The following is a 23,992-nucleotide window of genomic DNA, read 5'->3' as shown; positions in this document are numbered from 1 at the left end:
AGAAAGTGAAAAGAATATGCTGGAAGTGAAATTTGGGCTGAATTTTAGGGAAAACTAAGAGCTCTAAGAGGTGATGGTGAAGAGGGAGTGTATTGGATATATGAAGGATAGAGACTATGCAGATGCATGAAGGAAGAAGCTGCAAAGCCAAGTTCTAGGAATGTCAAATAAGCTACTAGTAACTACAGTTACTAGGATTACTTGTTCTACTACAGCAAGTCCCTTTCTTTTAATCCATTCTGAATGTCATTATCATATCACACTTCCTAAAATTACTACTTTGTTGTGTTACTCCTCTGCTCAAGAACCTACCATGGGAGGGTAGTGAGTAATATGAAATGAGGAAGAAAACACAAGAGTTCAGCTTTATATGTCAAGCTGATGTGTTATTATTTTTTCATGGTGTCACTAAGCTGTCTTAGAGGTATCCCGAGTGGAAGAGTGAAATAGACCTGTGTTTTAGGAAGATTATTTTGACAACTGTAGAGGACAGATGGAGAGGGGAGAGCCTAGAATCAGAGAGACTAGGTAAGAGTCAGTTGCAATAATAGGATTGACATGATAAAAACCTGAAGTAAGGTAGTGGTTGTGTAAGTGAAGTGATTGGACAGATTTGAGAAATGTAAAGGATGTAAAACCGACAAAGACTTCGAAGCTAACTAAATTGTCAGGAAGAGAGAGTGAGAGAGTAGAGGAGTTGAGAATTACTCCAAGGTTGTTGACCTAGATGACTAGATTTAGGGGGAGGACACTGAGTTTAATTTTAGATAGACATTTTTTTAAATTTTAGACATGTTGAATTTGAGATACCTACAGGATGCTCATAAGGACAAGTCCAGTAGGCAGTGAGTGATATGGAACTGGTTTTCCTCCCACCTTTCTTTGTATTTCTAGTGCTGTTTAACACATAGTAGGTGCTTAATAAGTACTTGTTGATATATAGTTGGAATGCCAACTCACCAGAAAGATTAAAGGTGAATATATAGACTTGGGAAGCATAGAAATAGTTGGACTCCTCTCCATGGGACCTGGGGCAAATCACTTAATATCTATAGCATTCAACTTTCTCATCTGTAAAATGAAAATGTAGACTATACCTTCTGAGATCCCTTCTAAGTCTAAGATTTGATGATTTGATTATACAAGAATTCGACTAGATTATCTCTAAAATCCATTACAGCTATAAATCTATGATCCCCAATGATCCTGATATCCCCAAATGATCAGTGTTTGAATAATAACTCTGATACTATATGTTTAATTATGGCAAGCCACTTATTACCTTTTAGAGTTAGGGCTTCCTTATCAGTAAAATGGGGATCATTATATTTAAACTATGTACCTCACAGGGTAGTTATGAAAGAAGGACTTCATAAACTTCAAAATGTTATATTAAGTTCTTTTCTAGATCCGAAAGTCTATAACTTGATGAAATAGCCATGGTAGGCTCTTGAGCAGGGGAGTAGCACAACAAACTTGTATTTTTAGGAAGTGTGATATGATAATGACATTCAAAATGGATTGAAGGAAAGAGGGGCTTTCTGTAGTAGAACCAGTAATACTAGTAACTGTAGCTATCCTAAAATAAAATGAAAACGAATTAAATAAGCGTAATGGAGAAATAAAAAGAGAGGAAGGAAATAGAAAAAATCTGACAAGATGACTCAATTAATCAGGATTAAGTCCAGCTCTCTTGTGCACACATTTTACTCCTTTGCACTCCCCTTTTCTTCCCAAAGCAATAGCAAAAGTATCAGATCTTTTTGCAAAGCAGAGGAAGGGCAGAAATCCTCACAGGAAAAAATCTCACATTAATACTAAAAGAGAGACTGAAGAAATGGTTAAGCAAAAGAGATTTTCTAATATAGTGAATATGTATGAGTTTTTTTTTTAAAAAAGGGGGGGGGGTAAAATCTCCAGGAGGAAAAAAAGGGGCAAAACAACAAAAATATTAATGAACACTTTTATAGTGCTTCCATAATATACATCAACTTGGGTCACAGGATTTAAACCAGGGCATAAGGAATCAGGTGACCCATGGATCAGGGCTCTTTTAAGATAAATATAATCCCCAGATAATATAGCTCATCCCATCTCTGGGAAAACTTTGATTTCCAATTCTGTGAAGAGGAGGAGGAGGATTGTGTCTGTCCTGCTAGTAATTTAACAGAGGAAGAGACAGGCAAGATCCAAGCTAGCTATGTCTAGGCAATTATTCAGCTCTCCTGACTCCAAGAAGGGTATTGGGTCTGCAATTATATCTAGTTGCTACACATCAGATATTTATAGTCTAGGGGTACAATGTTCTTTTAGGTTTTCAGAATAAAAGGCACATTACCTGGTCACTCAAAAGGGGAAGGCAAATTGAGCTTACTCTTGTCCAGCCAAGTTCTCTCCCATCAAATTCCTCATACCCATATAAGATAATCATGGGTAGCAAATAAACATATTGAATTAGACAACAGAACACACCAGGAGAAATGGGCTATTCAACATAGGAGTGAGATAAAAATTTCAGCTCAACTAAGGAGAGAATCTCACAGGAGAAACTCATTCTTGGAAGTCTCTTGGGTACAGGCAGTTGGAATTAAGAGACATGTTGGGGAGGGGGGATGATTTTCCCCATATGCCTGTGGCTATATGGAGTTTTCTCATCTGCCATTCAAAGTTCAAGCCTTCTCTCTCACTCCTCTATTTCTTTTTGTTTGTTTGTTTGTTTGGGGGTTTTTTTGGTGAGGCAATTGGGGTTAAGTGACTTGCCCAGGGTCACACAGCTAGTAAGCATTAAGTGTCTGAGACCAGATTTGAACTCAGGTAGTCCTAATTCCAGGGCCGGCGCTTTATCCATTGGGCCACCTAGCTGCCCCCTCACCCTTCTATTTCAAACTTCTCTAATGTCTCTGAAGTCTCTCCACCCAATACCAAGTCACATCTCCTTCATGTATACCGTCCACAGTGTCATGGACTCTGAGACCCTCAAGCAAAATATCAAGGCAGCATGCCTCACAGGACTGTCCTTCAAGCAACTGCCCAAACCACCAGGGCCAGGAGTGGGGTCAAATTTCAAAGTTTGTAAAGTGCTTTACATCCATAGTATAAGTAGTATTTTTCCCACTTTTTTTTCAGATTAACAACCTGCAGCTCATGGACATCTAGTGATTTCGCCCCCCCCCAAGCTCTTAAAGCTCAGAAATGGGAGAGGTGGGAATTTTAATCCATTACTCCACCTAGCTGCCTCTAGGTGGGGCCTGAAATGGGGAGAAATTCAGTCTTGTTTCATTTTTAAAACTAAGTAGAATGGAAAGAGCACTAGGTTTGGAGTCAGAGGACCTGGGTTCAAATCCTTCCTCTATCACTACTATCTTGGTAACCTTGGTAAATCACGTAACCTCACTTAGCCTTAGTTTCTTCATATGTAATATGAAGGAATTGATCTAAATTGTCTCTATTGTCCTTTCCAGTTCTGAATGTGTGGTTCTGTGATATTGTATAATGGGATCTCTACAAAGTAAAACAACAAAACTAGAAGACAGAGCTCAGCAAAATGAAGATTATTGGTATTCAAGAAAAATCTAAAAGAACAAAGCCCCTGAATGTTATATTTCAGGAAATCTAACAAGAAAACTGTCTGGAAATATTAAAAACAAAGGGCAAAGTTCAGAGAAAATATGTTATAGAAAGCCATCAAAGAGTAGCAGAAAATTTAACCAATCCAGAAAAGTTATTATTAAAACACAAAATTTCAATATCAGATAAGCATCCAGGAAGAATGGAAAATAATGAAATCAAATTGATCCAAAAACATTAAAAGCCTGGTACTAGAGATACAAGTACAATGAATGCAATATTTCCTACAGAAATAAACAGCTCTAACTCCCAAATCACCTCTTCTTGCAAAATTGTGTGCAATTTGTTAATGAGAAAAAAAATGCAAATACTTAGGTTTCCATTCCTTTCAGGAAAAAAAAAAAACTAAGGCCATAGAATTCTTTTGACCAGATGAGGCTCCTTGACTCCAAACCTAGCACTTTATCCACTGCACCTTGACTTAGTGCTATATGAAGATTCATTTAAGGAATTGAGGATGAAATAGTTTAGTGAAGAGGGTTGTGGGAAGGGTTAAATATTTCAAGGGATGTCATATTGAAGAAACAATGCAAAAAATGATACTTCACAATTGTCTTAGTGTCATTTTTCTGATCATTAGTGACCGAATTCTTTTTTGAAAGGGTTAGGGATAGTTTGTTTCATCTTCTGATTGTACATATAATAATCTGTTTGGAAATGGCTTTTTTTCTGGTAGATTTGTGTCAGTTCTTCCCCTACCCCTATTTTTTTAGACTGGGTCTGTGATATCACTGGTACCTTTACTTTTTCCTCTAATATCCTGTTGAATTTCATCTTTCCTCAAACAAGCTGATGGTTTAACCATGCTCACATAGGTGATTTTGAAGACTCCCATTCCAATCATTTCTTGTTTGTTAAGATATAGGAAATTTCACATTTTGTAATATTTGGTGCTTATGGTGTCTACACTCCCTTCTTGAAGAAAGTATTCATGATATCCATTCTCAAGTCTAGGTTCTTAAAGTCCAGTGGCCAGCAAGCTCTGATAGGCTCAGTTATTCTGTGTCTACCTTCAAAAGACCAGTGTAACTAAGTACAGATAGGATCATCACCAGCGATAATATATTCTTCAGCCCTAGTAATCTATGAAAAAGGGAAAATACAAAACCACCCTCCTTCCTATGATTCTACAGAAATGGTTACAGAATGGTGGAGTGTGTTTAACACCTCTTTTAATAATTGATAGCAAAACCAAAAAATGTTGCATCCACTATAATCACCTCTTTATGCTGCTTTGCCTAAATGTTTTCAGGGTATTCAGGGACTATCCTGCATTAGTCATTTGTGTTTTTGTTTTGGGCTTGTCAAAATAAAAATTATTATTTTTAAAAAGAGGGGGAGGACTAATCTGAGAGGCTTTTAGAAGGTAGAGTCAACAGGAAATGGGGACTAATTGTATTTGTTGGGGGAGGGGCATAGAAGTATAAAATGACAGATCTTCATCAGTGGAAGGACGCTCAGAAGTGTTCCAGTCCAACTTGGAGATAAACAAGATTTCTCTCTAGAAGATGCCCAACAAGGAATTATCCAGGCTAGATATGAAGAGCTCCAGTAAGGGAGATCACGAGGTTTCTAGAGCGGAAAAAATGTGGTGAATTAACAAGAAAGGAGAAGTTGAAAATGGAAGCCATTGTTGGACAGGAAAGAAGAGGTGACAAGTTTGAGTTTTATATATGGTTAATTTGAGATGGTAATGGAACATACATGTGGAAGTTATAATTAGAAATAGTGAACAACAGGCAGTTAGAAATTGGGGACTGGATCTTGGGAGAGAACTTAAAAATTCTGCTGATAGAAATAAAGGAGATTATTTGTACAGTACCATTTACTTTGTAAAAGTAAGAAGAAAATTCATAGTTTGGTAAAATTATGCTGTAGTGACAGGCACAATAAACACAATTCTATGTACTGTAGACTGGAAGCAGGCAGAGGAAATTCTGTGCACAGAATGAAGCACTAGGCTGTGTATCTGACACCCAATATAAAAATTGGGATACAATGGGACTGAAACTAAAACTTCAGATTATCTGTCCCTTCAAATGTGCCTAGAGGAAAGAAATGTCAGCAATATGTAACTGCGGGTTAAAAGCTCCAATTTTTTAAAAAGAAAAAACTTTCATGGTAATTGGAGTAAACTAAGGTATAAATAAGCATATTATACATTTTAAGTGCATGCACATCATGCATTTTTGCCTCAGAGGACAGAAAATGTTTAATGTTCTCTTTTCTGTAGTTAAGGACATTGGGAGTAAATGGAGAATTTTAAATTCAGCTTTTCTCTAGAGGTAGAATTTTAAAATTTTACCTCTGGAGAAAACAATTCAGCTGTTTGAAATTTATCTTCATCTTCCACAGGCTCATCTTTTGTTTCAGCAACAATAAATTGATTTTTACCTGAAAAGGACCAGGTGTCCGTTTTGGCAATTTGTTCTGTGTAGTATCCAACAATGTAGGTAGTTCACTCAAAATCTTGGTATCTAAAACAGTCTGAAGAAGTTCTACATTTTCTCGTTCAGTTTGTGGCTCTTCCACCTCAGGTTCATACTCAGGTAGTAGAGGACTTAGCTCATCTTCAGTTGTTCTTTCAATTTCCTCTGACTGGAGGGGGAAAATATATGCAAATGAATACTTGGCATTTTCTTTGACTCCTCAAACATTGTAAATCATGTAACTTCTTAATATCTCATAACATAATCACCATGGAGCTGTAATGTCCTATAACTGAGCAAAGAAAATTAAATTTCCTAAAAGTTTAGAAAGCAAGAGTCAAAATTGTCTCAATAAAAATAAGGGCATACAAATGAGCGTAATCTCAATTGTAGCATTTGTTATTGCTCAAATGATTACATCCAGACTCCCGTGAAGCTAGATTAATACTGACTTCCCCCACTCAACAAGCATTTGCTGACAATTTTTGGACCTTGTAAAAGTGTTGTGCCATAGAAAGAACATGGATTTGGGGCAGATGACCTATGTTTGAATCCTGGCCCTGTTACTTGCTCTCTACATGATAACTGAGCAAGTTGCAACCTCTCAGTCTTAGTTTTCTCATCTGTTAAAAAAAAAAAAAGGAGGTTGGACCAGATGACTTTTCCAGGTCTAAATAAAATATCCCATAATCACTGACTACTATCAACTAACATTGCCATTAACTTATTTGATTTATAATATGTTTCTGGGCAATTAGTTCCAAAATAGAGAGGGAGAGGAGTGAGAGCTCTGGAGCAGAGAACGTAGAGGAGAAGCCGGTCTCAGGAGATTAGCCGGGGTAAGAGCATTATAGTAGTTTGGTTATAATGCCTTAGACAACATTAGAGGAAGATAATATTGGCTGGGACAGATAAACATTGCTCCTCATGATACATTGCTCTCCCATCTCTTCAATCTAGGGACCAGCCAAACCAGTCTTCCCTCTGTTCCTCACACAGATGATGGTTCTATCCACCATCCTTATGCCTGAAATGCCCATCCTCTTCATCTCTGCCTCATAAAATCCCTCACTTCAGGATGCAATTCAAACACTGAACTTTTACACAAAACCATTATAGATCTCCCCAGCTATTCGTGGCCTTCCTCCCTAACTATCTCATATTTAACTACCTTGTACTTACTTTGTATTTATATAAGAATGAGTTGTTTCCCACAATAAGTAAAATTTCCTTGAGTTGAGGAATTACTTGATTTTTTGGATTCCCCATTGCCTAGCACAGTGACAATCACATAGTAGGAGCTTAATAAATGCTTGTTGACTGATTACTTCTTGTATTCTTTTCACATTATGAATTATGAACATGATTTGTAATTGTTTTGTTTACAACTACCGCCTGAGGCACAAAAATTTTTTAATCTGATTTCACAAATATGCAATGTTAGATTTGCTTGAATCTAGCACAAGAATGCTTCTAGAAAGAAAAAAAAAATGAATATCACAAACTTTACCACTGGAAGTTCTTCAGTACTTTCCTTATCTTCTGGCTTTTCTTCAACCTCTTCTTGATAGTTTAATTGTGTGATTAAATTTACATCCTTCAAGGTAAAAAAAGAAAAGATATTTAAAACCATTAGGGTGAATTCTGTGGAACAAAGAATGAGTCAATATGTATTAACATGGAAAATATAGAATATACAAGTAAAATATTATTTGTTGATTTCAAATGTACGGTATTTAAAATTGTTTATGAATTATAAGGTTAAGCTGGTAACCTGAAATCTCATTGCTGTGAAGAAAGACTCAGGTTTAGATGCTATACATCTTCTCAACTTACTCTTTTTTCCTTTCCTCATTGGAAGGCTGGAGGGTGGAGCACTAAACTGCTCCCAAGGCCTTCCTTTACGGAGAGCTCACAACCTTCCTGCTAGCTCCATTTGGCTTCCACTTCCTGGAATATCCTTCCCCCAATATCTCTTCTCCCAACCCCTTTTCAGCTTCCTTTTGGGTGTCATCTTTATTCATTAGATTGTAAGGTCCCTAAGGGCAGACACTCTCTCTTTTTCTTATTTGTATCCCCAGCACTTAGCATAGTGCCTGGCACATAGTAGGTGGTTAATAAATGTTTACTGAATTGAAACATTGAAAAACCATAATTTAAGATAAGTAAATATTATGTTTATAAAATGATTGCATGAGGAAGACTACATAGAAATTAGTATGAATTTAGGCATTATGCAAGTAAGAATTTTAATAAACTTGAAATAATGAGTCACATTGACATGTACTATACTTTTTCAGGTTACTAATGCCCAGTGTCACTATATGTACTCTTATTTAATTCAATAATAAGAAAACCTTATCACCTATAATAATAATAATGGATATAAAGAGCAATCCAATGGAACATGCATGGAGATAGGTTCTAGCCTCTTGCTAAAGGATATATAGGGGCAGCTAGGTGGCGCAGTGGATAGAGCACCAGCCCTGGAGTCAGGAGGACCTGAGTTCAAATCTGACCTCAGACACTTAACACTTACTAGCTATGTGACCCTGGGCAAGTCATTTAACCCCAATTGCCTCACTAAAGAAAATAAAACAAAAAAAACCCAACAAAACAACAACAATGACAAAAAGGATATATACATCTATATTACGTATAGATGTATATATATTCACATGTATAAATATACACACAATATGTATTATATGTATATGTATATACCATGCATGTCTGTACACACATAAATGTATGTGTGTGTATATATGTCCACTGGCTTCTAGTTGTTTTCTTGGTATCCATGACTGGAAAGGAAGGAGTCTTCCAAAATAGATTGGAGACTGAGACAGGAAGATTTGCCCATTCAGATTATAAAGGAAAGTGTTACAGGGGAAATAGGTGGTGGGGGTTCTTAAGTATTCCTCTTTAAAGAATTACAACTCTCCAACATAATCCAATTAGAATATAGCCTTTTATTTGGGCACTTAGAGAAAGCCAGCAAGAGGGAAGACTTCCCTCTTGGAGAGGAGATGGCTTGGAGACATCTTTCTCTCCAAATGGAAGAAAGGCCAAAGCTTTTATAGAGGACAGATGGGGTGACCACCTGACAATGAAAAGTTCCTTTTGGGGGTGGGGAAAGCTTGAATGAGGGGTGATGGTATGTCTGTGCCCTGGTACAGCTCAGATAGCAGCCATACCTAATGGGCTTATCTCCCAGTGGGGTGGGAGAGGCTTAAAAGAGAGGTGGTGGTCCTGACTTCTGGAGCTATCTTTGTCCTGGGCACCAAACATCCCGCCCTACTTCTTAGGTGTGTCCATCCTTCAGTTTAGCTTCTGAAGGAGAAAACCTTGAGTTAGGCCAGACTTGTATCAAAAGGATAGAGTCTCTCTCTCTCTCTCTCTCTCTCTCTCTCTCTCTCTCTCTCTCTCTCTCATATACACCCACACCCACTTTATCTCTGTCTATATTTGTCTCTGTATAGTCTCTCTATCTCTATCTCTGACTCCATCTCTGTCTCTGTCCCTATCTTTTCCTCTTTTCAGTGTATTGTTGAGGACTATGCCAATTCTTTCTTCTACTTCCTGAAAAGTGAAGTGGATTCTCACCATTCCCTCTTCCTTCTTCAGATATGGTGGCTACAAGCACATGACAATGAGAAGATGTACTTGCCTAGGCAAGCCTGAGAATGGATCTCAAGTACCTGGCTGCTTCTAGTGTTTTGTTTCTTCCCCTAAGTATAGGTAACTGAATATCAACACTAAGGGATGGATGTTTCCAACTTTAGCAGCTACCTCTAGAGTTGGAGAGGCCAGGGATTTCAGAGTCACATGTTGGTTGCCAAGTAGGAAGTGATTGCTCTAAGAATATTCCTTTTTGGATGAAGAGGATTTTAGTACTAGCTCTGACAGTTACTGTGCGACCAGAGGCAAGCATACTAAAATTAAGACTGCATTCAATTCTACTTTTCTTTTTTCTTTTTAAAAATATTCTTTGTTATAAGGGATTGCTCACTAGATAGGGAAAACATATATTTAGAAATGAAAGTTATATAAAACCAAAAGATATCAATAAAATTTAACTTTTTAAAGTTTTATTCCAAGATATAAGGACATCGTGTTCCCCTGCCCCCTTTTCTGTTGCTCTAAGTTTCATATGAAGAAGTGGAACAAACAGATAAAACCCTCTCCAAAACCAATCCTTCCACTTGTGCCCTTGATCCCATTCCCTATTATATCTTCCAGGGGGCTGCACCTAAAAATCATCTCCTCTATTTAATTTTCAGCCTCTCCCCATTCATTGGCTTCATCTGTGATGCTTACAAAAATATGCCCATCTTTTGCACAGACCATTCCCAGAGTTTCCCTGCCTGATTCTTTCTGATTACATATGCTAGAACAGCACACCTTCTGGGCTCACTCTCTCAAGTCCCACTGATTCCAGTGGGTTGGATCCCCAGAGGGCAACTGACTACTTTTTACCACAAAGTTCTAGGCGTACCCTGAAGGTTTTTTTCCTTCTAGTGCTATCACCCATGAGCCCCCATTGGTTATGCTCCTTACTGGCTATTAATTATATACCCAAAATTAATTGGCTTGAACAATGGAATACTGAGGTAGTATAGCAAGAACAGTTGTTACAAAACATATTTCCCCAAATTCTGAATGCACAGAGTCCAGAAGAAAGTGAGTTCAAGATTACAGAACACTTGTGGCCAAAGGTTGACTCACATCTCCCTGTAATGAAATTCCCTTCATGGAATTTTCATGAAGTTCTCTAAGGTGAAGCTCTCTGATGGGTTCTGAGGGTCCATACATATTCTTTGTAGAGTCTATAAATGCACTCTTCTCTATCTTAAAGAACTCATACTTCCTTAGAGTTACCTTTCCTCTGTGGCTCTAGTTTATCCTCTCTCAATTCTAGGCTAGATATGTTGCTTTTTACTGGTCCAAAATCTTTGATGACACAATTATTAGAATGTGTGTAGGGGAAGTGTGACATTTTCTCTGCGCTCACTCTGAATACAACCTCCTCCTTTGCCCCCCAACTCCTTACTATATTCTGTTTATAGTAGGCACAAGGATCTGGTTCCTCAAAGCACTCCTAAAACTTGACTACCTTCTTCTGAAACCCCTTCTCAGATATACATAGGCCCAGGGTTGTGTCTAATTCTATCAAACAATCCCCACACATTTCCTGTGTAGCTCTATCTCAAATCATTCAATGGCTCAAAGAACTTAATTTCTCCTGAACTGACTGTAATAAGGTAAACAAAACCATTAATATGCTGTCATACTCAGGTTAATTGCAGTAACCATCTGTTTCCAGAAAACAGATTAAACCCATTTTGTTTTACTCAGTTGGGAAAGGTAATGCTGTAAATGCCACCAGGTTGAATGGTTGGGATTTACCTAACTTTCTATTACAACTGATGATTCATTAAAGATGGGGATGGTGGGAGTAGGGGTGAATGGGACTATAGATCAATAGAATCTTTTAAATAATGTACTATCCCCTATGTCTTTCCACAATATCTCTGTTGACAAATATGTAGAAATTAGAGAAGAGCTGCTGAAATTCCAGACATGTGTCAATAGTGGATAACACTGGAGAAGTATGGAACATGCTGGTCTACCATTCTCTCTGTGTTTTGAGATCTGCCTACCCATTATATTTTATTCCTGAGGGAAAAAGACATTCTCACTATCTTTTTAAGAAAAACAAAATTCAGCTCAATTTACTCTATTTCCAAAAAGACTATGAAAGGAAAATAGAATTTTTAAAAATTATGTGGATTTAATATACTAATGACTCTATAATTCAGGACCTCCACTCAGGAGATCACTCAGATCATTCTGTTTATTTACACAGCAGCAGCAGCAGTCCTATGACAAAGGAAATACCACTCTCAGTATGCATCAGATAAAGAGTCAAAAAGTCAAGCTTGGAGGACCATCAAGCAAATAATTTTAAATATCCATGGTTACTAAATTGAGATGACATGTGGAACAACTTGCCAATACAGGTAAGGGGAAGGTTCAGGACATAATATAAATGTAATGGATTCTTTTACAAAGCCAATCTGTTATTTCTTTCCATAAGACATCTATCTAGTATAGAATTTTTATTGAAATTTACTAGGCATTATACAAAAATCAGGCATCTAGGTAGTGCAGTGGATAGAATGCTGGGCCTGAAGTCAGGAAGACATCTTCCTGAATTTAAATTTGGCCTCAGACACTTACTAGCTGTGTGGCCATGGGCAAGTCACTTAGTCCCATTTACCTTAGTTTCCTCATCTGTAAAATGAGCTGGAGAAGGAAATTGCAAACCACTGAAGTATCTCTGCCAAGAAAACCCAAAAATGGGGTCACAAAGAGTCATACAATGGCTGAAAACAACTGAACAACAATTCAAAAGTATAATCATTTGAAAACTATGGTCCTCTGCCATTTTGTTCCAAAATGACTTACTAAAAACCATATCAAATTAAAAGGATATCTTGACATTATAACCCATATGGGCTGCAAGAACCTCATGGAACCTACAAGAGATTATGGAGACTGGGTGATTTAAAAGAGGAACCTGAGAGAAACTCAAGGAAATTTTGACAGGCTAAATTCAAAGATACATATTCTTCCCCTCTAGCTTCTTAGACAGGACTAAGAGATCAAGGCTTGTTTATGCTCTATACAAAAGCTTCTTAGACTATGGGTTGTGACCCCAAATGGGGTCTGATAACTAAATGTGGGGGTAACCAAAAAATTGGCAACAGTAAAAGGTTATGTATCCGTATTTTATATACCTATATACTTGGGGTCTTGAGTGGAAAAAGTTTAAGAAGCTTTGATCTAAACAAAGAAATCCCCTCTTGCCTTGGCTATTCCTACAGGTTCAAGGGATCTGATCTTTCTGGTATTGCCCTTCTTTCTTAAACTAGGTCACCCTCAAAAGAGACAGAGACCAACCAGCTCTCAGAATTACCCCAAACTAAAGACACTGAGTCTCCAGGAAGTTTTACCATGGGTATAACAATCTCAGGGTGGATGTCTACTCTCTGGAAGTAGGAAAAGAAACTGAACTCTCAGGTTTTTAGGATGCCCATTCACTATCCACATATCCTTTTGATTTTTTTATTCCTTCTGAACAATCAGAATCTGATTTTACCTTTTTCTTTTTTAATTCTTAAAATATTTACTGTATACAAGGCACAGTGCTAGGTACTTAGGAAAAGGAAAAAACAATACTCTGCCTGCCCTCAAAAAGCGTACCTATATTGTGACTGTTGAAATATAGGATTATAGATTTTGAACTGGAAGTGAAAGTACTTTTAGAGTATGATAAGTTAAATTTCTTATCTAATTATTGATAACTACAAAAAGATTCAAAAGGACTTTAGTGGAAGATTAATGTGGTATTGTTTTATATTCCATACAAAAATATAAGTTACTATTATATCACCGAAAGTGATAAAACTTCTGTTTTGTATTACTACTTAGAAACCCAGTTGTTGGGGAAGTCATATCATCTCATTGAGCCTGATTTTTCCAAATTTTTAAAAATGTAGATAACATCTTCTCTACCTACCTCGCAGGATTGTTGTGAGAATGAAATGAAATAATGTATGTGGAAAGCATTTTTTAAACTGAAGGACATTATGTAAACAGAAATTGAAAACAATGTGTTACCATTATTATTATCTAATATATATGATCTGTTAGTTGTTTTTCTAAATGCAGTAATCACTGAATAGTATTAAATATTTCATAATGTAAAATATAGTAAATAGGCATTATGTAATTATATTTTTGTTTGCATTTCCTTCATACAATGCTTTAGAAAAGAGCAGTAAAATGTTGATAGGATAACAATACAGTCTTAAAATTTGCATACTATATTTGATTAACATATAAAAATTAATTGATCTAAATGGTTTCCTTTTTATGATGTGACCTTATAGGTCTTTGATGTTTTTAGTAAATTTATGAAACCTGAATTTTCTGAGACCTTGTATCAACAAGGGCTTTGTAAAGTACAACTCTAGAAGGTGACAGTACGGGGATTTCAGCAGAACAATTACCATAAATCTAAAACAATCTCAGGCATTTGGATTTTCAGTACTAATAATGTGGATGATTAAGAATTTTACCAAATATTTAAAAGATCATTGAAATCCTAAGGCTCCTTCCAGCTCTAAATCCTTTGATCCTTTATTTGCCATTCTAATCATAATTCATGCACTTTTTTGCCAATTATGTTTTAATAAAACCAACATATTTTCTCCTTCTTCATTAGATGTGTTATGCAGAGATTGGCTTTTCTTCACTGAATAAAAATCTCAGAGTGGAAAGGGACCTTAGAGGCCACATAGACTAATTCATACCTGAATGAGAATCCCTACTACATCATGTCTAACAAGTGGACATTCATTCAGCTTTACTTGATGCTTCTAGCGAGTGGGAATCCAATTGCTTCTGAGACACCCCTGTCTACTTTGGGGTGGCTAGAATAATGAATGTTTTTTCTTACATTAAGCCCAAATATTTCTTTTTATAGTTTCCATTCACCATTCTTAGACATATTTATGGAGGTGAAAGAAATGATTATTAAATAACTAATTGTTAATATTGGGGAGATACAGGATTTAGACCTCTCTGAAACCTTACTCTCTACTAAATCAAACCAATATCTGAAAGACATTGCAGAAAATGAGATTGGGTTAACTTTCTCCTCAATCTCGTTCAGACCTCACCGCAGTTAGGGAATCCATTGTAAACTAATCAGGTTTGGGTGGGGATAGATTCTTTAATTAGATTGCCCAAGGCTGGGGATAATTTGGAAGTAAATGACTTGATCAAAGTCAGGTTCCCCCAGCCCTTCATTATAATAGGCCCACCTCTCATTATGATATTCATTCTCTCTCATTACTTATTAACCAATCAGAGTCAATTTTCACCCTCAGGAACACCAATTCTTCCAAGAACATATAAGCCTTGAGTAGGTTCCATGAGGGGTCTTTGGCATTTAAGAATGTCACTGATTCATTTTACTAATTGTATACTAGCATGATTAATAAAATGATTAATTACCCAGAAACTATGTCTCAAACTTTTGATACATCACAGGGGCTAGGCAAGACACATATAATCTCCTTCTCCATGCTTCTATGTGAAAGTCTCCCAGATAGAGTAGGGAGCAAATTAAGTGAGACAAAATAAAATAATCAAATGTATTGACATGCTTTTTATATCTTTAAAAAAAATTAACATATAACAATATGTCCTACTCTTGCTGCAACCACTTGTTTTATATGATTTAGGACTGAATATATTTTGAGATGTACTCCTTAATTCATTATGAAATTATCCAAGGATATTTATCACATTGGATATTGTGAATATTTGCCAATCCATTTTCCTAAATCTAACCTTGACTACATAGCTCATAAGGTTTTTTCAATTTATTTTATTTTCAGGTCCAAATTCTCTCATTCCTCCCCTACCCCTGCAAACATTGAGAAGGCAAGAAAAATAAAACTCATTATAAATATGAATAGACATGTAAAAGAAATTTCTGCATTAGAAAGGAAAAAAGATAAGGAAAGAAAAAATTATGTTTCAACCTACACTCTGACCTATCAGTTCTTTTTCTGGAGGTGGATAGCATGTTTTACCAGGAGTCCTTTGGAATTGTAGTTGGTTATTTTGTTGATCAGTTACTAAGTTTTTCAGAGTTGATTTTTTTGTGTGAGGCAATTGGGGTTAAGTGACTTGCCCAGGGTCACACAGCTAGTAAGTATCAAGCATCTGAGGCCGGATTTGAACTCAGGTCCTCCTGACTTCAGGGCCGATGTTCTATCCACTGCACCACCTAGCTCTAGCCCCTGAGTTGATTATTTTTACAACATTGCTGTTACTATATAAATTGTTCTGGTTCACTTCACTTTGCATCTGTTCATAAAAATCTTCTCAAGTTTTTTTTTTCCTGAAACCATCCATTCATATTTCTTATAGCACTTCCAACACATTCATATATGATAACTTGTTCAGCCATTGCCCAATTGATGGACCATTTCCCCTCAGTTTACAATCCTTTGCTACCACTAAAAGAGCTATTATAAATATTTTTGTACATAAGAGCCCCTTTCATCTTTCTTTGATCTCTTTGGAGTATAGACCTAATAGCACTATTGCTAGGTCAAAATGTAAACACAGTTTAATAATCTTTTGGACTTAGCTCCAACTTGTTCTCTAGAATGGTTGAACTAGTTTACAACTCTACCAATAGTTCATTAATGTATCTATTTTCCCACATACCCTCCAGTATTTGTCATTTTCCTTTTCTGTCACTTTAGGCATTCTGATAGGTGTGAGGTGGTACCTCAGAGTTGTTTTAATTTACTGTAATTATTAGTGATTTAAAACACTTTCTAAAAAAAATATGCCTATTGGCATGAACTTTGATTTCTTCCTCTGAAGACTGCCCATTTATATTCTTTGATCATTATCAATTGAGAAATGGCTTTTAATCTTGTAAATTTAATCTTGTAAAATTTAAATCTTGTAAATTTGACTCAGTTCCCTACTTGCTACAGAGATTCCCACCCCCCCCACCCAGTTTCCTGTTTTTCTTCTAATTTTAGCTGTATTTGTTTTGTTACTTGTTTGGTCATAAACTCTTCTCCTATCTATAGATTTGACATGTAATTTCTTCCATCCACCTACTAATTTGCTTGTGATATTACCCTTTCTGACTAAATGATATATCCATTTTGAGATTGCCTTAGTATACAATGTGAGTTGTTAGCACATGTCCCAAAAGTTTTTGTCAAATAGTGTACTCTTGACCCAGTAGCTGAAATCATTGGGTTTATCAAACAGTGGATTACTTTGGTCATTTGCTTCTGTATATTGTATACCTAATCTGTTCCATTAATCAACCTCTATATTTCTTACCCAGTACCAAATTGTTTTGATGATTACAGCTTTGCAGTATAGTTTGAAATCTGGTATGGCTAGGCAGCCAATTCAGAGGCTCTGGGGTAAATTTCTCTGACTCAGCCTGCCTGGGTCTGGGTCTATGTTGTCTTGACCACAGACTTGGGCTCCACTCCCACCCCGGTATAGCAGCCCCTTCCTGCCAACCTTCTAAGCCATCTTAGCTGGAAAATAGTCTCGGCCCATCCTTTCGTGGGTTCTGCTGTCCCAGGAATTATCTTCTGGCATTATTTGGAGTTTTTGGAGTGACTGTATTGGGAGCTCTGAGAGGTTACTGCCTTTCCTCCACCATCTTGGACCTATAAATGTATTCTTGAATCAATTCAGATGAGAGTGAGGTTCAAATGTTGCTCATTACCCCAGCTGCCCTCTCTGTTGTATATATGCTTCCTTGCCTGTCCCATCTTTGTGAAATAATTTCCCATTTTTCCTCTCCCTTTCCCCCTCATCTACTACAAAGGGGGGACTGTCATGATTGGAATGACACCACCTGCTGGAGACTTACTGTAGGAAAGCTCCACCATGAGGAGAAGGCGCCTGAGGGCAAGACATGTGGCTTTTCTTTGGCATCAGGAAGTGACATTTGCTTGTGGGAGGAAGAGGGAGTGAGGCTGGCGCTCTCTCTCTTTCTCTAGGACTCTCATGGAGAGTGGAGCAGAACTGTAGCTTCCTGAGATAGATAGCTGAATCTAGGCCTCTTTCTCTTTCTCTTCACCAAATTCTTATTCTCCTTAATAAATGCTTTAAAGTCTAAACTCTTGCTAAAGCTTATAATTTATTGGCGACCACTCATTAGATATTTTAGACAGACTAGCTAGAATTTTAGCCCCTTACAACTGCATTCCTTTCCCTCAATTTTAAATGCTTCTTTTGAGATAATCCAAACACAATAGAATCACACCCATGTTCTTTCTCTAAGATCTTTGGTGATATTAAAGTTTTAGTGGATTGTATGTATCATCATCCCATATAATAATGTAAACAGTTTTACCTTATAATTTGTTACTCTTATTAACCCTTTCATATTTCTCTTGAATCAGTGTTTGAATGTCAAAATTTCTGTTTAGCTCTGATCAGAGCTTTAAATCGGGACAGCTTTAAAGTTCATTTCCACCCCTGTTCCCTGCTCCCCAAACCAGAGGATTATATTGTTTTTCTGGTTTGGTTATCCTTGGTTATAAGGCTAGATGCTTTGTCTTCTGGAATATCATATTCTATATCATTTTTCCTTTATGGTGGCTGCTAAATCCTGATTGTGGCTCCATTATTTCTTTTTGGCTTCTTGACCTGGAAGTTCTGGATTTTGGCTATGGTATTCCTAGAAGTTTTTATTCTTTTTTCCAAGAGGTGATTTGTGGAGTCTTCTAATTTCTGCTTTGTCCTCCAGTTCTAAGATATAAGGGTAGTTTTCTTCTATAATTTATTGAAATATGATGTCTAGATTGCTTTTCATTCCTGGCTTTCAGATAGAGCAATTATTTTTCCATTATGTCACCTCAATCTATTTTACAAGTCAATTGTTTTTCCTGCTGGCATTTCATATTTTCTTCAATTTTTTCAGTTCTTTGTCTTTGTTTTATTATTTGTTGATGTTTAATAGAGTCATTAGTTTCCATTTGGCTAATTCTGATGCTTAAGGAGTTATTTTCTTTATTTTTGTATCTCTTTTACCACACTGTTAATTCTGTCTTTATAACTTCCTTGCATAACTTTCATTTCTTTTTCTATTTTTCATATGCTCCTTTGTTTTCTAAAATCTTTTAAAAATATTTTTCTTTACCTCTTCTAAGAATTATTTTTTATCTTCTGTCCAATCTACATTTTTCTTTGATCCTTTGCTTGTGGATGTTTTAAAGTCATGTCATTTGTGTCTTGAGCTTCCTTGTCACCACAGTAGCTCTTTATGGTCAAGTTCTTTTTGCTTGTTTGGTTTTTTTATTTGCTCATCCTTCCAGCCTACTTCTTGACTTTGGACTTTTAAGTGTTGCATTCTGATCACTTCTGAGAAGTGAAAGAGATTCTGGCCTGAGCTTCTGCTGTTTTCATAGCTCAGTCTGGGGCCCTGAAACTTTTCAGTGCTTCCAAAGTAGTGTCATCTGGAAAGGTCTGTTTACAGCCCTCCTAGTCTGAACTCTACAAATTCCTGACTCTGATTTAGGTCTGTTGGCTTGTATGTGGTTGGGTTTCAGTAGACTGTTGCTAGACTCTATCTACTGTGAGATTCTTCAGGTTCAGAGCAACTGAATTGCTAAATAACCTTCGGTCTTGGTCTTCTGCCCTGGATTTTCCACTGCAGACTTATGTGCTGGGCTAAAGGTTAGGACTGAGTCACTATTCTGCTCTTGGGCTCAGAGCCACATAGCTATAGTTTCTGGACTTTTATTTTGTGCTCAGTCCCAAGTTTTGGCCTCATGTTTTGTCACAACTACTTCTTTCCACACTGGATGTGTGACCAGGAATGGGTAATGTGTAACAGGTCTGCCAGATAGCTCCTTCTCCTACCATTAATTTAGGGGTACCCTGGATCTCTTTTTGTCCCAGGGCTTTCTGCTCTGGTGTTTTCTCAGTTTCCTTTCCATCCTGGCCCTATCACTGCTGCTGCTGCTACCATCCATACTGTGCTCCTGTGCCCTGGGCCTTTCTGTCTTCCTAAGTTGCTCTTGATTGGAAAAATGACTTAGTTTTTTACTTTTTCTTGACTTTCTCAATCAAAATTCAGTCTGTCATTTTTCCTATGTTGTTGTAGAGGAGGCAAAAAATGCTGATTCTCACTCTTTTCTGACTCTGTCCCTAACTCATAGGTTTTCAAAGGGATGTAACTCAGACACGTTCCTAGGCCACTGAAGCATGTTCATTTCCATCTCTGATGAATTTCTCAGTCCTTCAGGTTGAGTGACATGGACTCTGACAACAGTTTTTTTTATATACTCTTGAAAGAAAAAAGTGAGCATCAGTTACAAAATCACTTTTTCCCAATTTTCAGTACACCATTCTTTGTACTGTCTTGCCCATAACAAGTTGGAGTTTTTCCATCAATGTTTGGCAGCAATATTTTTCTTACTGGTGTTCTCACTGTTCTGCCTTTTAGAAGTCTATGTTGCATTGTAGATTAATCAATAACAAACACTCCAGCTGGCAGGTCACTATGAAGGTCTGCTTGATTGTAGAGAATTGGTTAAGCTGCTTTATAGCAATAATTTGTTAATACTTGGCATTTTAAAATTTTTTGACCACACTTTGCACTTTGATGCAATTGATCCTGTTTCCTGTGCTTTTTGAATCAGCCTTGAAACACTCAACTTTCCCCATACCAACAGCTGTTTCAATATTTCTGACTCATTGAAGAACACATTTCTTTAAGAGCTATGACTTTAGCACATTTCCTTAGTGTAATATGCATTCTTAATACCACAGAATTAAAAACACAACAAAAAAGAAGCCCATATGCATAACACAAAACAACTGGCAGAAAACTAACTAAAAGTGGGGAAACAAGATCAAGATTTCATCTGGTCAATGTCAAACATTAGCCTATTGTCAGTAGACATATAAACTATTTATATACATAACCATTGCAGGCACAAAATGAGAGGATATCAAAATTATTGCTTGTCCTAAGTAATTCATATGCCATTGCATATGCCAACTGAGCCTTCTTTTCTCCAAGACAAATATCTCCAGCTCCTGTACTTGATTCTGATATGGCATGATGCTGGAGCCCTGTATCTTCTTGTGTTGGTTAAGAATCGGAAATCAAAGGAATGCCCATCAATTGGGAAATGGCTGAACAATTTGTGATATATGATTGTGATGGAATATAATTGTGTCATAAGAAATGACAAGCAGGATGATTTCAGAAAAACTCAAAAAGACTTACATGAACTGGTATCTAGTGAAGTGAATGGAACCAGGAGAATGTACACAGTAACAGCAATATTGTTTGATGAAGAACTGTGAATTACTTAACTATTCTCAGCAATGCAATAATCCAATTCAATCCTAAAAGACTAATGCTAAAGTATATGCGCCGCGAGAGAAAGAACTAATATTGATTGAATACAGACTGAAGCATGCTATTTCTCACTTTCTTTCATTTTAAAAATTTTATTCAAGTCTTCTTGTACACTATAATAAATATGGAAATGTTTTAAATAATTTTATATATATATATATATATATATATATATATATATATATATATATATATATATATATATATATATATATATATATATAACACCTATATCTGATTGCTTACCATCTCTGGAAGGAGGGGGGGAAGTAGGAAGGGAGGGATAGAATTTGGAATTCAAAACTTTATATAAAAAATATTTTTAAAAGTAAAAAAAAAAAAGAATGTTCACTAGACCTTACCATGCCTTCAATAAATTATCAATATCTCTCTTCTCTTTCTCAGCCAAATTCCTTGACAAATTTGTCTATACTTCCTCTCTTCCCAGTCATCAAACCTTTGAAATCTAGCATTTAACTACATCACTCAACTGAATCTGCTTTCTCCAAAGTTACAAAAGATGTCTTAATTGTCAACTCTGATGGTCCTTTTCTTGGTCCTAATCCTTCTTGACTGATTTGCTGCATTTGACATTTTTTTTTTTTGCGGGACATTGGGGGTTAAGTGACTTGCCCAGGGTCACACAGCTAGTAAGTGTCAAGTGTCTGAGGTCAGATTTGAACTCAGGTACTCCTGAATTCAGGGCCAGTGCTTTATCCACTGCGCCACCTAGCCATCCCTGCATTTGACATTTTTGACAACATTTTCCACATAGATTTTTGTTCTCTCTAGGTTTTCATGATAGCATTCTCTCTTGATCCAGGACCACCTTTGGTCTAAGAACTTCTCAGTTTCCTTTGTTGGCTTATTTTCCACATCACATCTACCTGTGGTTGTTTTCTCAGTTCTGTCCTGGACTTTATTCTTTCCTCCCCCCTCTAACCAAGAGTTCTTAACATTTTTTCTATCATGGATCTATGGTGAACCTATGGGCCCATTCTCAGAATAACAGCTTTTTAGTTTAAAGAAAATCATAATTGGGGCAGCTAGGTGGTACAGTGGATAAAAGCACCTGGGATTCAGGAGCACCTGAGTTCAAATCTGACCTCAGACACTTGACACTTACTGGCTGTGTGACCCTGGGAAAGTCACTTAACCCTCATTGCCCTGCCCAAAAAAAAAAGAAAAGAAAGAAAAGAAAAATATCATAATTGAAGAAAATGTTAAATTTCAGATTGAGGTTAATGAAAATAAATGTAATTTTTCTTATCCAAAGCCACAGACCCCCTGAAATCTATCCACAATGTTCCTCTCCACTTTGGTTAAGAATCTCTTCTCTAACTTTATCTCTATCTCTCTGTGTTTCTTTCTGTCTCACCATATCTGTCTCTCTTTATTCCTCTGACTTCCAGCCATCTCACCAGTTCCTATGGATTTAACTATCATTTCTATACAATGATTACCAAATCTACATACCGAGACTGAGTTTCTTTTCCAAACTTCAGTCCTCAAACATCAGTTGGATTGAACATGTCAAATTGGATGACCCCAAGACATGTCTGAACATGTCTAGAACTGAATTATGTTTCCCCCTAAAACCATTCCTCTTCCAGACTTCTTTAATTATATCAAAGGCACCACCATCCTTCCAATGTCAAGTTAGTATTCTTGGTAGTAGCCTAGACTCTTCACTCTTTCTAACCCCCAAAATCATTAAGTTGCCAAATCTTGGAATTTCTTCCTTCACAACATATTTACATCTGAATCTTTCTGTACACTCACACAGGATCTCATCATTTACCAACTAAATTATTCTAACAGCCTCCTAATTTGTCTCCCTGCCTCAAGTCTTTCCCCACTCCCGTTCATCCTAAACACTGCTGCCTAAGCAATTTTTCCTTTAAGTCCAAAGTAGGGAGATCCAAATGGAACAATTGCACCATTCATTTTACTTCCTAAATCATGGTATTTATTATTCAGTCTAATTTATCAACTATGCAACAATTTTTATTGAACTCTTACTAGCAAATTTCCATCTTTCCTAACATCAATTGTATTTTCAAACTAATTGGAAGAATAGTGTTTACATTTTTTAACAAATAGGTTCAAAACTCACTGAAATCTTTTGTCTGGAAGATTCTTAAACAGGTTAGACAACTCTGTTGTTAAGTATTTATGTGTGTGTGTATAAATATATGAGTGTTTTTATAAGTTAAGCATATCAAGTCATTTTCAACAATTAAAGCTTAGTTGTTAGTCCTGTTATCATTACCTAATTCTCAACTTACAATATACATTTAAAGGCAGGGTTCATTCTTAACAGTAGTAGGTAAAAGTCCATATTTAAAATAATACTCAATAATTTTGAATTTTCTTTTCTTGGACAAGACATTGGCATATCTGATGTGACTGATGAAGCAGAAGTATCAGCTCTGCCCTTTTCTTCTTGTTCATTTGCACTGTATTATACTTAATCTGTGGTTTCTTTGTAGGAATATTTTTATATACTTGTCCATCTTTTGAAGGTTAGCTTGATTAAAATCAGACAATAGAATCCACAGACCCACTAAACTGGGCTAACATAAAATGAAATACATAACAATATGCTTAGAAATGTGTTTGCCAATGTTTAAAAATTGGCTCTCAAAAAAAAAGGACACATAATATATTTTAAAGTTTAATCTCCATTATTAACATTTTCTACACTACTTTCTTAAGCCTTGACAATCTACAAAACAATAAATCAAGTCCCGATTTGTATAATTTGCCAGTTTCCAAGGCGTGAATATTCACAATGAAAATTTAACAAGAAGCCCTCATGAGCCTAGTTCTAGCACACCAGTTTGAGAAAATAATTGATAATGGATTTCTAGGGAAAATCCAGGCATTAGCTTAGTTGCTCTGTCTCCCCCTCACCCCAGAAAGCCCT

General features: G+C 36.5%; 1 protein-coding gene across 1 annotated transcript in view; it reads right to left on the bottom strand.

Moving 5' to 3' along the window:
• The window catches only part of TTC6 (tetratricopeptide repeat domain 6), a 245,880-nt gene that overhangs the window by 197,641 nt on the left and 24,247 nt on the right, over positions 1 to 23,992 (bottom strand). Inside the window, 2 exon segments of the mRNA XM_043980656.1 lie at positions 6,022 to 6,225; positions 7,567 to 7,653. Coding sequence (XP_043836591.1) covers positions 6,022 to 6,225; positions 7,567 to 7,653 — 291 coding nt within the window.

The sequence above is a fragment of the Dromiciops gliroides genome, chromosome 2 (assembly GCF_019393635.1).
Source record: "Dromiciops gliroides isolate mDroGli1 chromosome 2, mDroGli1.pri, whole genome shotgun sequence".
Taxonomy (NCBI): domain Eukaryota; kingdom Metazoa; phylum Chordata; class Mammalia; order Microbiotheria; family Microbiotheriidae; genus Dromiciops; species Dromiciops gliroides.
This window is presented reverse-complemented; position numbering and strand designations above follow the sequence as displayed.